Below are 15,806 nucleotides of genomic sequence, written 5' to 3'. Positions count from 1 at the left end.
CAAAATAATTAAGGACAATTTAAAATCTATCCACTAAAAACACAAGAAAGATTGATGTGGAAAACTGTGCACCATATGTAATGCATGGACATTTACCTCTAGTGCTTCTGCTTTAAGTCTAATTTCATTCATTTCACTGCGATACTCCTGACGAATTTTCTGCAGCTGTTCTAGGTATTCCTGTTAAACATTACTAGATTTTAAACATTTTAAAACACAGGCATTTTTAGAAGCAACTCGTACAGCACTGGCAACATGTACATTAACATCAAACTCCTATGCATACCTACTCAGAAATAGGTCCCATTGAGTTCAAGGGAGCTTATGCTCCCAAGTAAGGCTATACATAAGTATGTAGCCTGATTTAATATGTAAATGCTCACATAAAGAGAGAGAACACTGGGATATGAGAAGGGGATGGGGCTGGATCATGATGACAATGAAGGAGTGACTACTACAAACAAAGTGACTTTGTGTATGGTTTCTTCAATTCATATCCAAGTGGAATACTAGTAAAGTGGATCCTTGTTATCTGCTGGGGTTTGGTTCCAAGATCCCCCATGGATAACAAAATCCGTGTATGCTCAAGTCCCATTAAATATAATGATATAGCAAAATGGTGTCCCTTATAAAAAATGGAAAATCAAGGTTCAATACTTGAAATTTATACTTTTTTTTAACATTTTCAAACAGTGTATGCTTGAATCCGTGTATAAAAAAATCTGTGTATAAGAAGGGTCGACTGTACTACACAGGGCAGATTATCATCCTCACAATGTTATCCTTCTTACCTTTTCTTTCATTTCATTTTTTTGTGCAAGAGCTTTTTGACAGGCTCTGAGCTGTTCTTCTTTCATCTCCTGATTCTGCATGTGACCATAATGGAGATCAGCAGAAGATGGGCGCAACCCCTATTGATATGTGAAAAAACTGAAAAATACATGCATAGAACTTGCACATAAATGTTAGTTTCTTTCTGAACCCACCCTACCAAACAGAAAAATAAAATGCATAGATTGCATAGATCTGAGTGTTTTTTTCATATTAATACATTTTTTTAAAAATGCTCTTTTGTATTTTTTCAGATAACTAACAATGTGACATCAATTGTTTTCTGTTCTACTCTGTTATTTTATTTATATGGAAAAAATGCTTACAAGTTGTTTCTGTACTTTTAACTTGTACTGCTGGGCATTGTATCGTCTTTGAAGGTATTCTGCAGGCCTAAGATGTACAACATAAAATCAAGTGAAAACTCAAATAGGAGATAGGTGTGGCATTTTAAGTTTCACAGCTAATTTCCCACAGTAAATTTTACCTAAAATGAGCACTAGACTAAGGCTAGAATCCTATAACCAATTACCTGGGTGCAAGTAACACTTAACATGAAGAAGCTTACCTCTAAGTAGGAATGTACAGTAATTCTCAATAATCCCCCCCCCACCACATACACACACAATGTCAGGAGATGTGGGAATTGAGAGATGACAGGAAGCAAAAATGCTTTTTAAGCTGATGTGTACTGGGTACTGTTTTTCAGCAACTTTCCCTCCACCCACCTACCCTGCCCCAAAGTTGTGCAGAAATCGCTCTGAAAAGGCACTGTAGTTGTTGCTTAGGGGGAAGAGGGAATGTGCCAGAAAGCTGACAGCCCTCATTTGACAACTGCAGCTTCTAAGTAGGATTTTTTGTTTGGCAGGGTTGGGGGGGGGAAGTTGCAGAGGGGGGGGAAGTTGCAGATGTTTGTCAGCAGATGATATAGTTTGTTTTCCCTCCCTTTAAGTCCTAATCCTAGACAAGAGGCTGTGAAAAAAGACATTCCAGCTGTCAAAGCACCTGTGGGGAAGGAAACTGAAATGTTTTTTCACAGCATCTAGTGAGAATTTCTGTGAAAGACTGGGGCTTGGAGGAAGGGACGTTTCAGGAAAAATATTAACAAGAACAATAGCTGCCAAACCCCTGAAACTTCCCCGCATTTTTCACAAAAATCCCGATTAGATGTTCTGAAAAGACTTTTCAGTTTGCTCTCCACCAAACTGCTTTGACAGCTAAAATGTCTTTTGTCACAACCTCTTGTCAACGATTGGGGCTTGACTGGGAGGGAAGTTGCGGGACAAACAGAAGCTAGATCTTCTGTTGCCAAACATCTGCAACTTTCCTCCCTCCGCAACTTTCCCTCACACCAGGCTTTCACGGAAATCCTGGCTAGAGATGGCAGATCTCAAATGGGAGCTGTCAACTTTCTGGCAACCTCCCTCCTTCCTCTCAACCACTTCCCCAGCTGGTTTGACAGCTGCAACATCTTTTCACAGCTGATGATTTCTGCACAACTTTGGGGCTGGAAAGGAAGAAGGGAAGGAAAACTGTGGGAAAATAGCACCTAGTACATGTCAGCTTAAAAAGCTGAGCAATTTTTAATTAAGTATATGCAAGCTTTGGGTGGGAAAAAACGGTCCTGGCAGATCTGTAGAAAATTAATGGGTTTTATTTTTCTTTCCACACCTGTTCCCAAATGGGTCAGGAACTTGAATTTCAATCCCATTCAGGAAATTGGCAAATTCCTATCTCATCCCTACATCTAGGTAGACATGTATAGGATTGCACTACACAATATTAAATCAGGAGTATAACATTTTTCATGCTGCATCTCTGTTTTGGGTAATGAACAGCCTATGCTCTCTTTGTCTGAAAACTGAGTTGTCTGGCTGCTGTCACACATTTTGCAATCTCTGCTGGAAATTCACTTTGTTATATTCAGTTTCACTGCAGAGTCTCAAATTGAACAAGAACACCTCAACCCACTGACGCTGAGATGTCTTTGTGGGATACTACTGAAACCCTGAAGCTAAGGCACTGGAGTAAACAGAATCTAATTCAATCATACATAGTCAGGAATTCCTGTGTCAGAATAAATAGGCAATCAATATATGTATTAAAATTCAAGATAAATATTGCTACCAATGAGGTGGAGGAGGTGGTGGCTCTTGTCCTTTCTCCTTAAAGTACTCGTCCATTCTATGGCTAATGCGAGGACCATCATCCTGCACAAAGGGTCTTTTCTGCAAGTTTTCCAGTTTCGCGTAATAATGGTCATAGTGTCCACATATTCTAGCATCTTCTGGCTTCCTGCACATCTTTAACTTGGGACCCCAGAGCTGGAAACATATCATATTTATAAAAATTATGAAGAAAACAAATCTAGTTCACTAAATCTAAATTCGTATGTATTTGGTTAATCATATTATTCATATGACCCTTCATAGACTACTGAAAATTATCCAGGGTTACCCCAGTGTGGAAATTAGGGAAGCATGGGCCCAATTAGTGCCTGAATGGGAGGTCAGAGAGAGTTCCACGAAAAGTGGATTCTGACCTTTCTAAAGAAGAGAGAGATACAACACACCATACTGAGTTATTCTCTGCTGCAGCTAAAGCATTCAGTATACAGTATTTGACGTCCTCCTGAACATTCAAGTATTTATGTTGCTATGAATTTCTTATTTCTTTTCCCATGCCACATGAACACATCAGCCTTCTTGGCCCACACTGCAGTTTCTGAAAGCTTGTCTCCCACACCAAACTAGGATGTTCTTAATGTGAACTTATTTCTTCCTCTTAACTAAACTTCTATGAAGAAAAAGAACAATTTGTAAATGAACACAGGTTTTCATGTTTGTGATGGGGTTTGAATTCAGAGTAGTATAACGGAATAAAGTTTTAATCATTTACCCCTAATATTAAATACATTGTAAAAAATCTCAGGATTCTCTCTCTTTTTTAAAAAATATTAAATTTCCTCAACCAAGCCTTTAATGTGTATCATCACATTAAAGAGAAAGAAAGAGACCATGAAGAGGAGGAGGATTTCTAGCATGGGCCTCAAAGGCACACTGAATCGTGAATCACATAGTCTGACCCTTGTTTGGTAAATCATACAATTGCAAAATACAGTTTTTCCCCCATTACCTGGCCAAAAGGATCCTGTATCCTTGAAGGAAATTTCCATTCATTTTGATTTAATAATTCTGGCTTTCTGGGAAGCATTTCCATCTTGATTTTTGGAGAATGATGGCCATGGAATCTTGGTTTCTGAACCTTAGGAGCTTAATTAATAATACAATGAAGCAATGCTCTGATAATTATTATTAATATTATGGGTTTGATCCAACATTGTATTATCTAATGTTTTATTTATGTAACAAGATTTTCCCTTCCTCTTCTCCATCCTGCACTCCCTTTCACTACCCTTATATCTACTCCAGAGGCTTCCCAATACTCCAGGGCAGATTCAGAAGCCATACAAATGGCTGGTAGGAAGTGAAAACTGTTCTGCCATTAGTATCTGTTCCGTCAGCAGATCTGGATACTACTGAATATTGTTGCATCTCATGCTTACTTATTTAATCTGTTTCTTTTTAGCTAAAACAACCTTCAAATGCCAATGAAAATAAACCCTGACTACCATCTCTAATGATAGCTTATCACTGTTTCAGTCTCTACTACTGATGAAACCTCTCTGGGTACTGATAGTATGTAACTGTTGTACACAGGTTAGAGCAATACCTAGACTCCCTCATCCTATATTCAGAGCACTAGAATGTGTGTTCTGTCTTAGAGAGCAGTGGAAGACAGCAAGGTGGCAATTCTTTCCTTGTTTATCGTTTACAGAACAGCAAGATGGCATTTCTATCCATATTTAGTCTTTACAAAACAGAATGAGGCTTCAATTTATTCCAGTGTGATTGTTGCAGACAACATATAAAATAAAGTTCCTTATCCTTGGAGATAAATCCAATTAAAGTAATCTGCCTACAGCAGAGAAGAGATATATTGTAATTCAGGTTGAGTGGAATTTTATGATAGGTCTGATGCAGAATCTCTTATCTCACAACACATTTTAGTCTAAAACATTTACACACACACACACACGTAGAGGAGTATTATGCTCTCTTTTATAAAAAGCCTTGTTATGTAATAGCTTGCCTGAAGACGGTGAAGGTGATGGTCTTTTCCTGTGAAGCACAGTGTGGCTGAATTCTTCCTCCATGATCTAGAAACAAATGTAACATATCACTTCTATGTCTGGGGTAGCTTTCAACAAGAGTAGTGACTCCAAGGTAGAGTCTCACTCTATATTATATACAAGTCAGTAGCACATTCTGGTAGCTCAAGGCAGGAGGGAACAAACATCTTGTTTTTAATCTTTTCCTGGGAAAAGTAAGAAAAGCAGAATTTTTTACTAGACAATTTCTGCCCTCTCAGTCGTCATCTCTTTAGGGCTCATCCCTTAAATGTGACGACAGTGGGCAGAGCCAAAGAGACACATTTCTAGTATAAGGCAATCTAACAAGGGAATAAAATAAAATCAGGCATATTAAGGCCACTAGCAGCTACTAGTTAGGATGTCTACATATCTCCTCCACCATCAGATATCTGTATATCATTTGCTGGGGAAGCGGAGATGGAAGGTGCAGCTGAACTTGTCCCTTGCTGTGGGATTTCCTTTGGGACATCTGGTTCACCACTATGTGAAGAGAATGGTGGATTTAGGTAGCCCTTTGGTCTGATCCAACATGGCTCTCATTATCTTCTTATGAGAAAGTGGGAGATGGCTTATCCATGGGAAGCGGATGGCTTATCTTCTTTGGATTAAATCACTTTATAGTTCCCTCAGCCACAGCAGCCACTCACCTCAGGGGGTAAATATTTCCTTATTTGTTTCTCCAAAAATGGCTTTTTTAAAATGGAGTTGATAGAAGGGCGATCTCTTGAAGATGTTTTAAACAAATGAGATATTAAACTTCTTAGGTCATATGAATACTTTGTAGATACTGGTACAAAATGGCCTCTACAGATCTTTAGCACAAGCTGGGGTAAATTGTTGCCTTCAAACTGTCATATAAAAATAAAGTCATTAATAGTGAAATGCTGTCATAAACAGATAAGTTTAATAGAGCTATGAGAGAGTGGAAGATGTAATAGGGAGTCCTGGAGCTAGACCCGATTGTTCCTCAATAACAATGGAATAATTAAGACTTGTGAATACTCACGTAAGTCCCACTGAATCAGTGGGTCTACTCTGCTTGGGGCTATCAACTGGATTTAGCTTTTGACCTTAAAGTATGCTTACCTGGGCTGTCCCCCCTGTGAGATGCCATTTCATTCTTTAATCTCAAATTCTATATACCAAGTATGAATGTCCGCAATATTTATCATACCACTATAAAATAGCTGCAAATTAGCTAACCTGATACTGAAAGCTAAATTGCACTGATTTTATTAATTAAAAGTATTTTGAAATAGATTTTTATTTTTGCCTGTCAGGGCCAACTGAAAGCCTGACAAAATAATAACAGTTTTGACTGTTAGAAACACAATAAGGATGGAGACAGCCTAATTTTCCTTAAAGATGAGTTCTACAACTGAAGTGCTGCTACAGAAAAATCTCTGGTTTGTTTACCAACCAAGCTAATCTATGAGGGTGGGAGTAAGGCCATCACTAAAGATCTCAGATCTTTTATAGTTATGATTTAAACAACTGTCAGTAAATATGTATTCTTAGTAAAAAAATTATATTCAATGATGGAAGAACATGCAGTCTGACAATGTACTTACAGGGTGCTTTAAAGTGCAGAGCTCATACAACACACAGCCAAGTGACCATATATCTCTATTAAAAAAGAAGAGTATCAGTAGAAAGAATTTAGCAAATGAGTCAAGCAGACAGCCAAAATGGTCTGCGCCAGGACCACACTGCTGCCGATCGAGCCAGGACCATGGCAACCAATACACTTGGCCCTAAGCTGGGCTGTTGCTGTGGTCCTGAACCGGTCACTTAAAAGGAGCTGGGTTTATTTCTGCTCCTTTTTGAGCTGGTTCCTTTCTCTTGGAGCAGCATCAGGGAGCCTTCCAGCTGTGTTTGGGACATGTGTCATATAAACTCCACACCCCCAATGCAGCCTGACAGTGGACCTTTTGGCCTGTCTGTTGAGGCCACTGCAACAGAAGCATTCATCTCAATTCAGCATTAATTAATTATTAACACTCTATTTGAATTGATATATTTAATTAAAAGGAAGAATGGAATATAATCTGTTTGCTTAATCTGGGACTCGGTAAAATGAGAGAAAGTAATTTGCTGACCTAAAATAGAAATATTGTGATTAATTATGATTTTAAAGTTATAAGAATTATTTGAACTAAAAACAAATTGTGCCCTCCAGAGGCTGTTGAACATCAGTTCCCAATAGTCCTTGCCAGGTCAGGCTACAGTGAGGTATGCAGGGAGTTTGGAGCCAACAACAGCTAGTGAATGGCATACTGTCCACCACAGAACAGAGTAACAAAGAATTTCAATTATAAAAGAGATTGTGGTTTTGTGCCTTCAAGTCACCTGTTGATTTATGGTGGCCCCATGAATTTCATAGGGTTTGGTTAATTTCTACAGTGCTTTGTCTTTATTACTAAAATCTGTGTGTTTGTTGGTGCAGATTTGTCAAAGATGGCTCTTTTTAAAATTGCTCTTATAGTTATGACCATTTTCTGATTACTAGAGCAAAGCACAAACATAGAACGGCCTAGAAATTTTAAAAGTAGAAGAGTGATATATAAGAAAGGTGTTACAAACATTAAAACTACCTTAAGACACATTAAGTCATGAGGCTCTGAGGTATTTGTGTATGCCCTTTTCACTATATGATCTAAATATATCAACCAGGAACATTATAACACTTACGTTTTATTGTTATATGGCTTGTTCTCACAGATCTCAGGTGACAAATAATATGGAGTTCCTACACATGTGCGTGCAAATTCCATAGTGCTAGAGAAAACCGAGATGATAAAATTGAACAATAAATTCATCTCATTAAGTAGGGAATTTGGAGTTGGGGAAGCAACTAAATGTTAAGAAAAAGTGTCCATTCAAGTTACATATAGTGAACTGATGGTTCAGTTCATCATTTAGAGTTCATAGGAACAAAATATAACAGAATAGACTTTTTAGTATCTATATTGTCTGGAACAATACTGACTTAGCACTAAAGAGATTAACATGGGAAAAACACAAAATCATGTTTACTTGCTCAATGTTCTCGCAATCCCAAAGTCTCCAAGTTTTGCTATCATTCCATTATTGCTGAGAAAAATGTTCTGCAATCAAAGAAAACAGTAGGCCATGGTTAAAAGCAGGCACACTTTATGGCTCAGCAGCGAAAAACAATCTCCCAGTACTACCTGTGCTTTTACATCTCTGTGCAGAATCTTCCTGTCATGTATATGCTTCAGTCCTAAGGAGATTTGCACAAACCATCCCAAGATCTACAGACAAAGATACAATGTCAATATTTTGTAAAGCACAAACACTGGCATTGTGACAGGAATGACCAAATCCTGCCCCCCTCCTGAAGCGACAGATAACATCTTCCATAATTCTATGCTGTCTGGGGATTATAATAGTAGTCTAACACCGTGGTACTCCAAGTGGTTGTTCATGGACTGGTGTTGGACTACAAGCCATGAGCTGTTGGTCTGTGGCAGGTTTCCAGGGCATTAGAGGAATACAGTGATAATATGGCACAAATATGGCACCACTCCCTTGCAGATTTGAAAAAGAAACTGCTGGTCCACCACATAAAATAGCTTGAGAAACATTGGGTAACACCAGGTTGGAGATGGCAAGTGGAAAAGAAGTATTTATGTCTGCCTTTATATATTTAGATATTATACATGCATACACATGCTCACATATATATTGTAGCAATATCCATGATATTTATACTATTAGGATATACATTACCATGTGCTACAAGAACACTAAATAAAAGAAAATGTAAGCTAGGATATAGATCACTTTCTTTCTGCTGTAATTTATTGAAGGGCCATGAGTAAAAGTTAAATGAGTTAAAACTTACCTTGTCCTCTTCAAACAGCACTCCATGTTGCATTTTAATCCTCTTCATTAAGTCACCTCCATCACAATATTCCATAATAATGTACAACTTGTTCTTTTCTACAATAAAATATATCAGTTTCTGAATAAACATTTTATTTATATATATAGAATCACAGAGTTGAAAGAGACCTCAAGGGCCATCCAGTCCAACCCTCTGTTGTGCAGAAATAAACAACCAAAGCACTCATAGAATCTATGGCCTGTTACAGACTGCCAAAATAAAGCTGCTTTGGGTCTCTTTGGAGGTAGGCTGTTTAAATAATGCATGGGTCCTAAGAGTCCGGAGGTTGTGCCAAAGCCATACTCCATTCCTAAGCACTGGAGTGCAGTTTTGGTGCAGCTTTCGGATTCTTAGCATGCATGCATCATTTAAACAGCATAACTCCAAAGAGGCCCGAAGCAGCTTTATTTTGGCAGTCTGTAACAGGCCTATGAGTGCTTTGGTGCTGAGCACTCCCGACAGATGGCCATCTAACCTCTGTTTAAAAACCTCCAAAGAAGGAGACTCTACCTCTCTCTGAGGGAGTGTGTTCCACTGTCAAACAACTCTTTCTGGCATGAAGTTCCTCTTAATGTTTAGGTAGAATCTCTTTTCCTGTAATATAGCAATAACTGCTTTGACTGCAACTTGTACGGCAATAGTAAATTTAGGCGAGGTACAGCCTGCCCCTTTTCGTGCTGCAGTCCCAATCTGGCATTTTTTCAGGCCAAAGAGAAGTGGCAAAATGCCTGGAAAAGATGTGCCCTTGCGCCTTAGGCGCCCATGGTACCCTGACGCTAAAGAGGAGATAGGGGCAGCCCCCATGGCCCCTTTATCCTCTGCATCGTTGGCGTGGCCATTTGGTTGTCACGCCAACGATGCGGAGGCCCAAAAGAAGCTCCATTTCAGAGCTCCTTTCCATGCCGCCATAAGTGCCCTGGGGCGCCGCAGAGATGACATGCGCATGCCGCATCGTTTGAAAGCAGAGAGTACATGTCATCGTTACGCGCCCCATGTGGATGGTGCCACATAACAATGGCGGCCTCCACAAGAATTAGGGCTCAGGAGTGTGTGGTTGGTGCACACTACCGAGCCCTAGTATTGGCGCTGCTATGCACCTTTTTGCCCATCTGTCTCGGGCCCATATCAAAACCATAATCTGGTGTATTGCTTATTGTTCAAACACCTTCTCCATTTTGTTATTTAAAAGTGCTCAGTTGTTTGCAGTCTATTATATATAATCATTATCCCATTTGGAATAATGTCAGTCTCTTAGATCTTCAGTACCTAAGAGATGTAGTCATCCCTCCATATTTGCGGCTTTGATATTTGCGGATTTGATTATTCACAGATTTCATTAATATGTTCTCTCTAGGACTGTCTAGGTCCTCCAGTGCAACTCTGTGGTCAACTTTAACTAAAGGTTGCACTGAAAGACCATTTGTAGCTACTCCAGTGCCATTCTATGGTCAGTGTATGTTGGACACTGACCACAGAGTTGCCCTGGAGGACTTAGACATTCCTAGAGAGGTGTCCTCTCAGGTAAAAACAGTGTTTTTGTTATTTGCCGTTTTTCCATATTCACAGGGGTCTTGTTCCCCTAACCCTAGCGAATATGGAGGGACAACTGTATTATATAATGAATAGATTAAGTGCTCAGTCTTTCCAGACTTAAGTTTGTCCACCTCTTGAACCCACATTGGATGGCCAGATTAAATAGAAGTACACAAATTAAAAAAAAAAGAACACCTGTAGAAACTGCCACCTATACTGAAGGTACAAGACCTTTGTCCTTTTGCATCTGTCCACCCACCACCAACTTCTTCTCTAGTGGTACTGGCATCAGGGTAATCAGAAGTGCCTTTTAACCTTATGCAAAGGAGATCACTTTACAAGACGCCACTTAGAACGCTGTGAAATAAGCTACATCTGAGAGTGCTTTTACCTCCACAAGTTGGTTGCAGAGGAGGCTAAACCATTTCAACAGCAAAATCACTGCTCTTGGAGTGAAAGGTTAAAAAAACCCTGCTGATTTGTTTTGAGATGTTTTTTTTTTAATACAAGAGAAGGTTTTGAGGCAGGGTCTAGACTAGGAGAGGCTTGGGAAAAGGTCATGTGGGACTGCTTCAGTCTGCAAGATCTCTCCCCCCCTCACTCCCACCCTAAAAGAACACATAGCAAGTCATTGTAGAGCAGCAGTTCTCAACCTGTGGCTTGCAACCCTTTTGGGGGTTGAATGACCCTTTCACAGGGTCACCTAAGACCATTGGAAAACACATATTTCCGAAGGTCTTAGGAACTGAGACACCGCTCCTCTATCTGGGGAGTCACCACAACATGAGGAACTGTATTAAAAGGTCGTGGCATTAGGAAGGTTGAGAACCACTGTTTTAGAGACTAGAGCCATTTGCTAGACCCATGGAGGAGCAGACCCACTGAACTAATTGGATTTACATAGGCCAGACATTTTAACTTTTCACTCCTGGGAAACAAAGGACCTATGAAGGAATCCATACAAAATAACAGAACAGTCAAAAGATAAAAATTGACCTTGAATGGAAGTGTAAAATGTTACTATATTAGGGTGCTTCAACCGGGCTAGAAGGGCGACTTCTTTCTGAGATGATTCTTTCTCTTTTCTTGGCATCTATATCAGTTTTAAAAACAAGATTATTTTTATTTTTTAAAAGTATATACATAAATAATGAAATATCTTTTAGTAGAAGAGAGCAACTTGTGGTCTTGCTATCTAGATGCCACACCGCAACTCTTGTTAGTCCTAAGCAGCATAGCCAATGGTAAGGAATGATGGGAGTTGCAGTATAACAACATCTGGAGAGCCAAATGTTCCCCTCTATAGTTTTAGAGTATCTTGCATGCAGGGCAATCTTCATTAAAGATATAACAAAACCACAAAACACGAGAGGAAAAAACATACCATACAATGCCATTTGGGAGGAGCTTTATAATTAAAAATTAAAAGGCAACATGAGATCTGAATCAGGGAAGCAAAATATACTGTGTATAAGTATACTTAATTCTCAAAACACACACCAGTAAAACTGGCATTTTATGAACAGAATATGCATAGCTTGTCTATAACTGCAATTTATCATTGCTTACTTCTATCCCTAAGAAACAAGGAAGGATTTGCTTTAGTTTTCTAGGAATGTAATTCGTTTAATTTATTTTCTGTGACTAGTAAACTGGGGGAAGTAGTACAGTGAGGAACATTTGGCCCTCCAGAAGTCCTCAGACTGCAATTTTCATCATCCTTGACCAATGATGAGAGACTATGGCAGTTGTTTCACCAACATTTGGATGACTAAACCACCCTTACAGGTTTACGCCAGGTCCCATTTATATTTAAATAGTTGGATTTTGATAGCTTTATTATATTAAGCCACTCAAAGATGATTCGCTTTATCACAGACTACAAGTATAGATGCTATACAAACCCAAACTTTAACACAGAAGCAAATGTAGGACAGAGAAGCAATGGCAATTTACCTTTGTTAAACTGATTTCCTTGATAACACATAGTTGATTATCCTCCTTTCCATGGGCTAAGAAAACTTTGCCAAAGGATCCCTCCCCAATCATTTTAATTATTTCATACTGTTCCATGGTACTTTATTTCAGAAAAACACCTGAAAGATAAGATTACAGTGATGAATCTCTACAGAGACAGCTGTGATATCTTTGTGTTCATTACTAAGTCATTCATTCATTCTTTAATTTTTTTCTTAATGTAGCTTGACCAGTGTAACATAAATGGAAGTCTTCCCCACAAATAATGAAGAACATTGGTACTCACCAAATGTACTCACAAGAGCGCAATGCTCATCTTGATTACAAGCGGAGAAGGTTGTATATAACTGCATAACTGGAGAGAATAAGAATTGTCATTATTTCCAATGAATTAACTTGCACTTAACTGTGGTATCCCAACATACAATGTGTGAGAAAGACCCCATTGACACACAAGCAGAGGACAATCTGTGTAAATTTACAGTGCTTGATAAATAAAAGTTAATAATAATAATAATAATAATAATAATCTACTCTATCCTGCTGATCCATACATGCAACTTTAATTAAGCTATAGTTGTAAAAAAATACATACAGTATATGCACATGGTTTATGGTGTTGTCTGAGGGTATATGATATAGCCACCTATTGAAACTAAACATATTTGTCATTGCATGGATGGAAGATATTTTGGGAACCTCTGGTATATTACCTTATGTTCCATGATGGTGGCGAGGGGGGGGGGAGATATATATAGATATAAATGAATTAAATAAATACAACGAGGAAGGCAATGTGTGGCCTTCAAAATGTTGTCAGACGAAGCCTCCACCATTTCTCACCACTCACTGTTTATGCTGACTAGAATTGATGGGATTTGTAGTCCAACATCTGGAACGCCACTGAACGTTCACTCCTGACATAAACAAAATACGTACATGAAACTAGAGTAGTGTGCGAGTCTCTCATGTGTAGGAAGAGTTCGAGAAAAACGGGGGGGCATTTTATATTTATTTATAGTGTTGGCATTTAGTTTTAAGGTGAAAGTGTGTGTGTGTGTGTAATTTTTATTTTATTTAGTTATGTATGTATTATGTATTTATTTATGTATTCTATTGTAACCCGCCTTGATCCTTTTGGAAAGGCGGGATATAAATAATAATAATTATTAATAATAATAATAATTATTTATATCCCACCTTATTATTGTTGTTGTTGTTGTTGCTATTTACAAAGCCACACTGGGCATCAGGGAAGGAGGGGAGGAAGGGGGCTTAGTTACTTCTGAGATTTACCACACAACAGACAGGGATGACGTCACACCCAAAGATAAAAAGAACCTGTTGCCCCGCCCCCTCCTTCCCTTCAAAGCCCAGGGGCTTTTCCCTGGAAAGGAGGCCTAGAGCAGAAACCGCGCTGGCTCGCGCTCCCTGGCGCGCAGGTTGCCATGGTGACGGGGAAGCGCGCGCGCGCGTGCTCGCTCTCTCTCACTCCTCCTCCTCCCCTCCCCCCTCCCTCCTCGTTCACTCACGGCTGAGGCGCCCTTTCAGACTTGAAAGGGGAGGGGGCGGGGTCACATAACGGTCCTAACGGTCGCAAGTGGGGAGACTCGGGTGCGGGTTCAATAGTCTCCCTTCTTCCTCCATTCACACACCCACGAGGCCCCGCCTCCTTCAGGCCCCGCCTCAAGGGCTGACCCAATCCCCCTCAGAGCAGCAGTAGACTAGGCATGTCCTTTTTTCCCCTCAAGGCATGATAATAACAACAACAATAATAATAAATGTATACGCCGCCTTTCCAAAAAGGTCAATGCGGTTTACAAAGCTACATAAAATACATAAATGAGTTACGTGAGCAAATAAAACACCTAAGCAGTACCTAAGGTATACACACTACAATTCCATCCCTCCTCATCCCTTAACAAAAATACAACCATCATTAAACGTGATGCCCTGGATTCTAGCCTTCTGTCCAGGAGGGAATTCCAAAATGTCCTCCATTTTGAGCATGACTCAGAAGCAGGGTGTTACATTTCTAGGAGTGTTTTTAATTAATATTATTAATAATAATAATAAATTTTATTTATATGCCGCCTTTCTCACAAGAACGAGGCGGCTTACAACATCAAAAACATAATATAAAATACAGCACACAGTTAAAATACTTACCATTAATCCCCCCACCCCCAACCATGCTACAATAAAATAATTAATGGAGGACATTAATCCAAAATGTCCTCCATTTTGAGCCTGACTCAGAAGCATGTTTACATTTCTAGGAGTGTTTGGAGCTTTTATTTTCATCCAGGAAGGAATTCCACAAGGTCCTTCATTTTGAGCCTGACTCAGAAGCATGTTTACATTTCTAGGAGTGTTTGGAGCTTTTATTTTCATCCAGGAAGGAATTCCACAAGGTCCTTCATTTTGAGCCTGACTCAGAAGCATGTTTACATTTCTAGGAGTGTTTGGAGCTTTTATTTGGGTCAAGTCCTCCCATTTTTCTCAGCTGTCCTCTCTGCCAAAGGGGAGGGAACAGGGTGACCAGACCAGGTCCTCCCTTTTTCTCCTAGGACCAGTCCTCCATTTTCAGCCTCCTTCTGTCCAGGAGGGATTCCAAAATGCCCTCCATTTTGAGCCTGACTCAGAAGCCTGGGTTTACATTTCTAACAGGAGTGTTTGGGGCTTGTATTTGGGTCATGTCCTCCCATTTTTCTCGGCAGTCATCCTCAGAAGCATGGATTTATATTGATATAATAAACAAATATAAAATGCCCTCCATTTGGAGCATGACTGAGAAGAATGGGTTTATATTTATAGAATAAAAACAAAATAAATATACAAATGCCCTCCATTTTCTTGAATATCCTCCATTTTGTGATGCCCTGCCTTCCTTAGTGATGAGGACATCTGGACACCCTGAATCAGAGCCTCCTCACAAATGTCTTATTTACCCGCATCAAGCATCCCCAAAACTTGAAATCGTACCTATTGAAATTAAGGGCATTTGAAATTAGTTTTGGGCACTTCTCCCAAGCTGTTGCCACACTGCAGAGTTAATGCAGTGACACTGCTTTAACTATCATGGCTCCATCCTCTGAAATCATGGAATTTGTAATTTGTTGGGACTCCAGAAATGGTTTACAAAAATCTACAAGTCTCAGGATGCCACAGCACTGAGCCATGGCAATGAAAGCTCTCTCAGCCTCAGGGAAGGCAACAGCAAACCTCCTCTAAACAGATGTTGCCAAGAAAACCCCATGAGAGGGTCACTCTAAGTCAGGAGCAACTTGAAGGCACACAACAACAAACTGCATTAATTCTGCAGTGTAGATGCAACCTTAA

The 15,806-nt window shown here is 39.5% G+C and overlaps 1 protein-coding gene across 7 annotated transcripts in view; it reads right to left on the bottom strand.

Moving 5' to 3' along the window:
- NEK5 (NIMA related kinase 5) overlaps window positions 1-15,578 on the bottom strand; it is a 28,245-nt gene extending 12,667 nt beyond the window's left edge. For 3 of the 7 annotated variants that reach the window (XM_089477675.1, XM_089477681.1, XM_089477680.1), the window contains exons 1-16: window positions 13,997-14,116; window positions 12,751-12,819; window positions 12,444-12,583; window positions 11,484-11,580; window positions 8,913-9,010; window positions 8,236-8,319; window positions 8,081-8,151; window positions 7,736-7,822; window positions 6,616-6,670; window positions 5,692-5,892; window positions 4,984-5,050; window positions 3,967-4,103; window positions 2,959-3,155; window positions 1,158-1,224; window positions 792-911; window positions 97-180 (exon numbers count right to left, since the gene is read on the bottom strand). In XM_089477675.1, coding sequence (XP_089333801.1) covers window positions 97-180; window positions 792-911; window positions 1,158-1,224; window positions 2,959-3,155; window positions 3,967-4,103; window positions 4,984-5,050; window positions 5,692-5,892; window positions 6,616-6,670; window positions 7,736-7,822; window positions 8,081-8,151; window positions 8,236-8,319; window positions 8,913-9,010; window positions 11,484-11,580; window positions 12,444-12,560 — 1,482 coding nt within the window. In that variant the 5' untranslated portion in view covers window positions 12,561-12,583; window positions 12,751-12,819; window positions 13,997-14,116. Of the gene's footprint in view, window positions 1-96; window positions 181-791; window positions 912-1,157; window positions 1,225-2,958; window positions 3,156-3,966; window positions 4,104-4,983; window positions 5,051-5,691; window positions 5,893-6,615; window positions 6,671-7,735; window positions 7,823-8,080; window positions 8,152-8,235; window positions 8,320-8,912; window positions 9,011-11,483; window positions 11,581-12,443; window positions 12,584-12,750; window positions 12,820-13,314; window positions 13,373-13,664; window positions 13,684-13,747; window positions 13,831-13,996; window positions 14,117-15,449 lie in introns of those variants that run through there. The other 4 variants (XM_089477678.1, XM_089477676.1, XM_089477679.1 and 1 more) reach the window with 4 other exon arrangements.
- Between the last annotated feature and the right edge of the window lie 228 nt (window positions 15,579-15,806).

The sequence above is a fragment of the Sceloporus occidentalis genome, unplaced genomic scaffold (assembly GCF_023333645.1).
Source record: "Sceloporus occidentalis isolate IW3139 unplaced genomic scaffold, rSceOcc1.0.p SCAF_12, whole genome shotgun sequence".
In the NCBI taxonomy this organism is placed as follows: Eukaryota; Metazoa; Chordata; class Lepidosauria; order Squamata; family Phrynosomatidae; genus Sceloporus; species Sceloporus occidentalis.
Note: the sequence above shows the minus strand (reverse complement) of the source record. Positions and strands in the feature narration are given on the sequence as shown.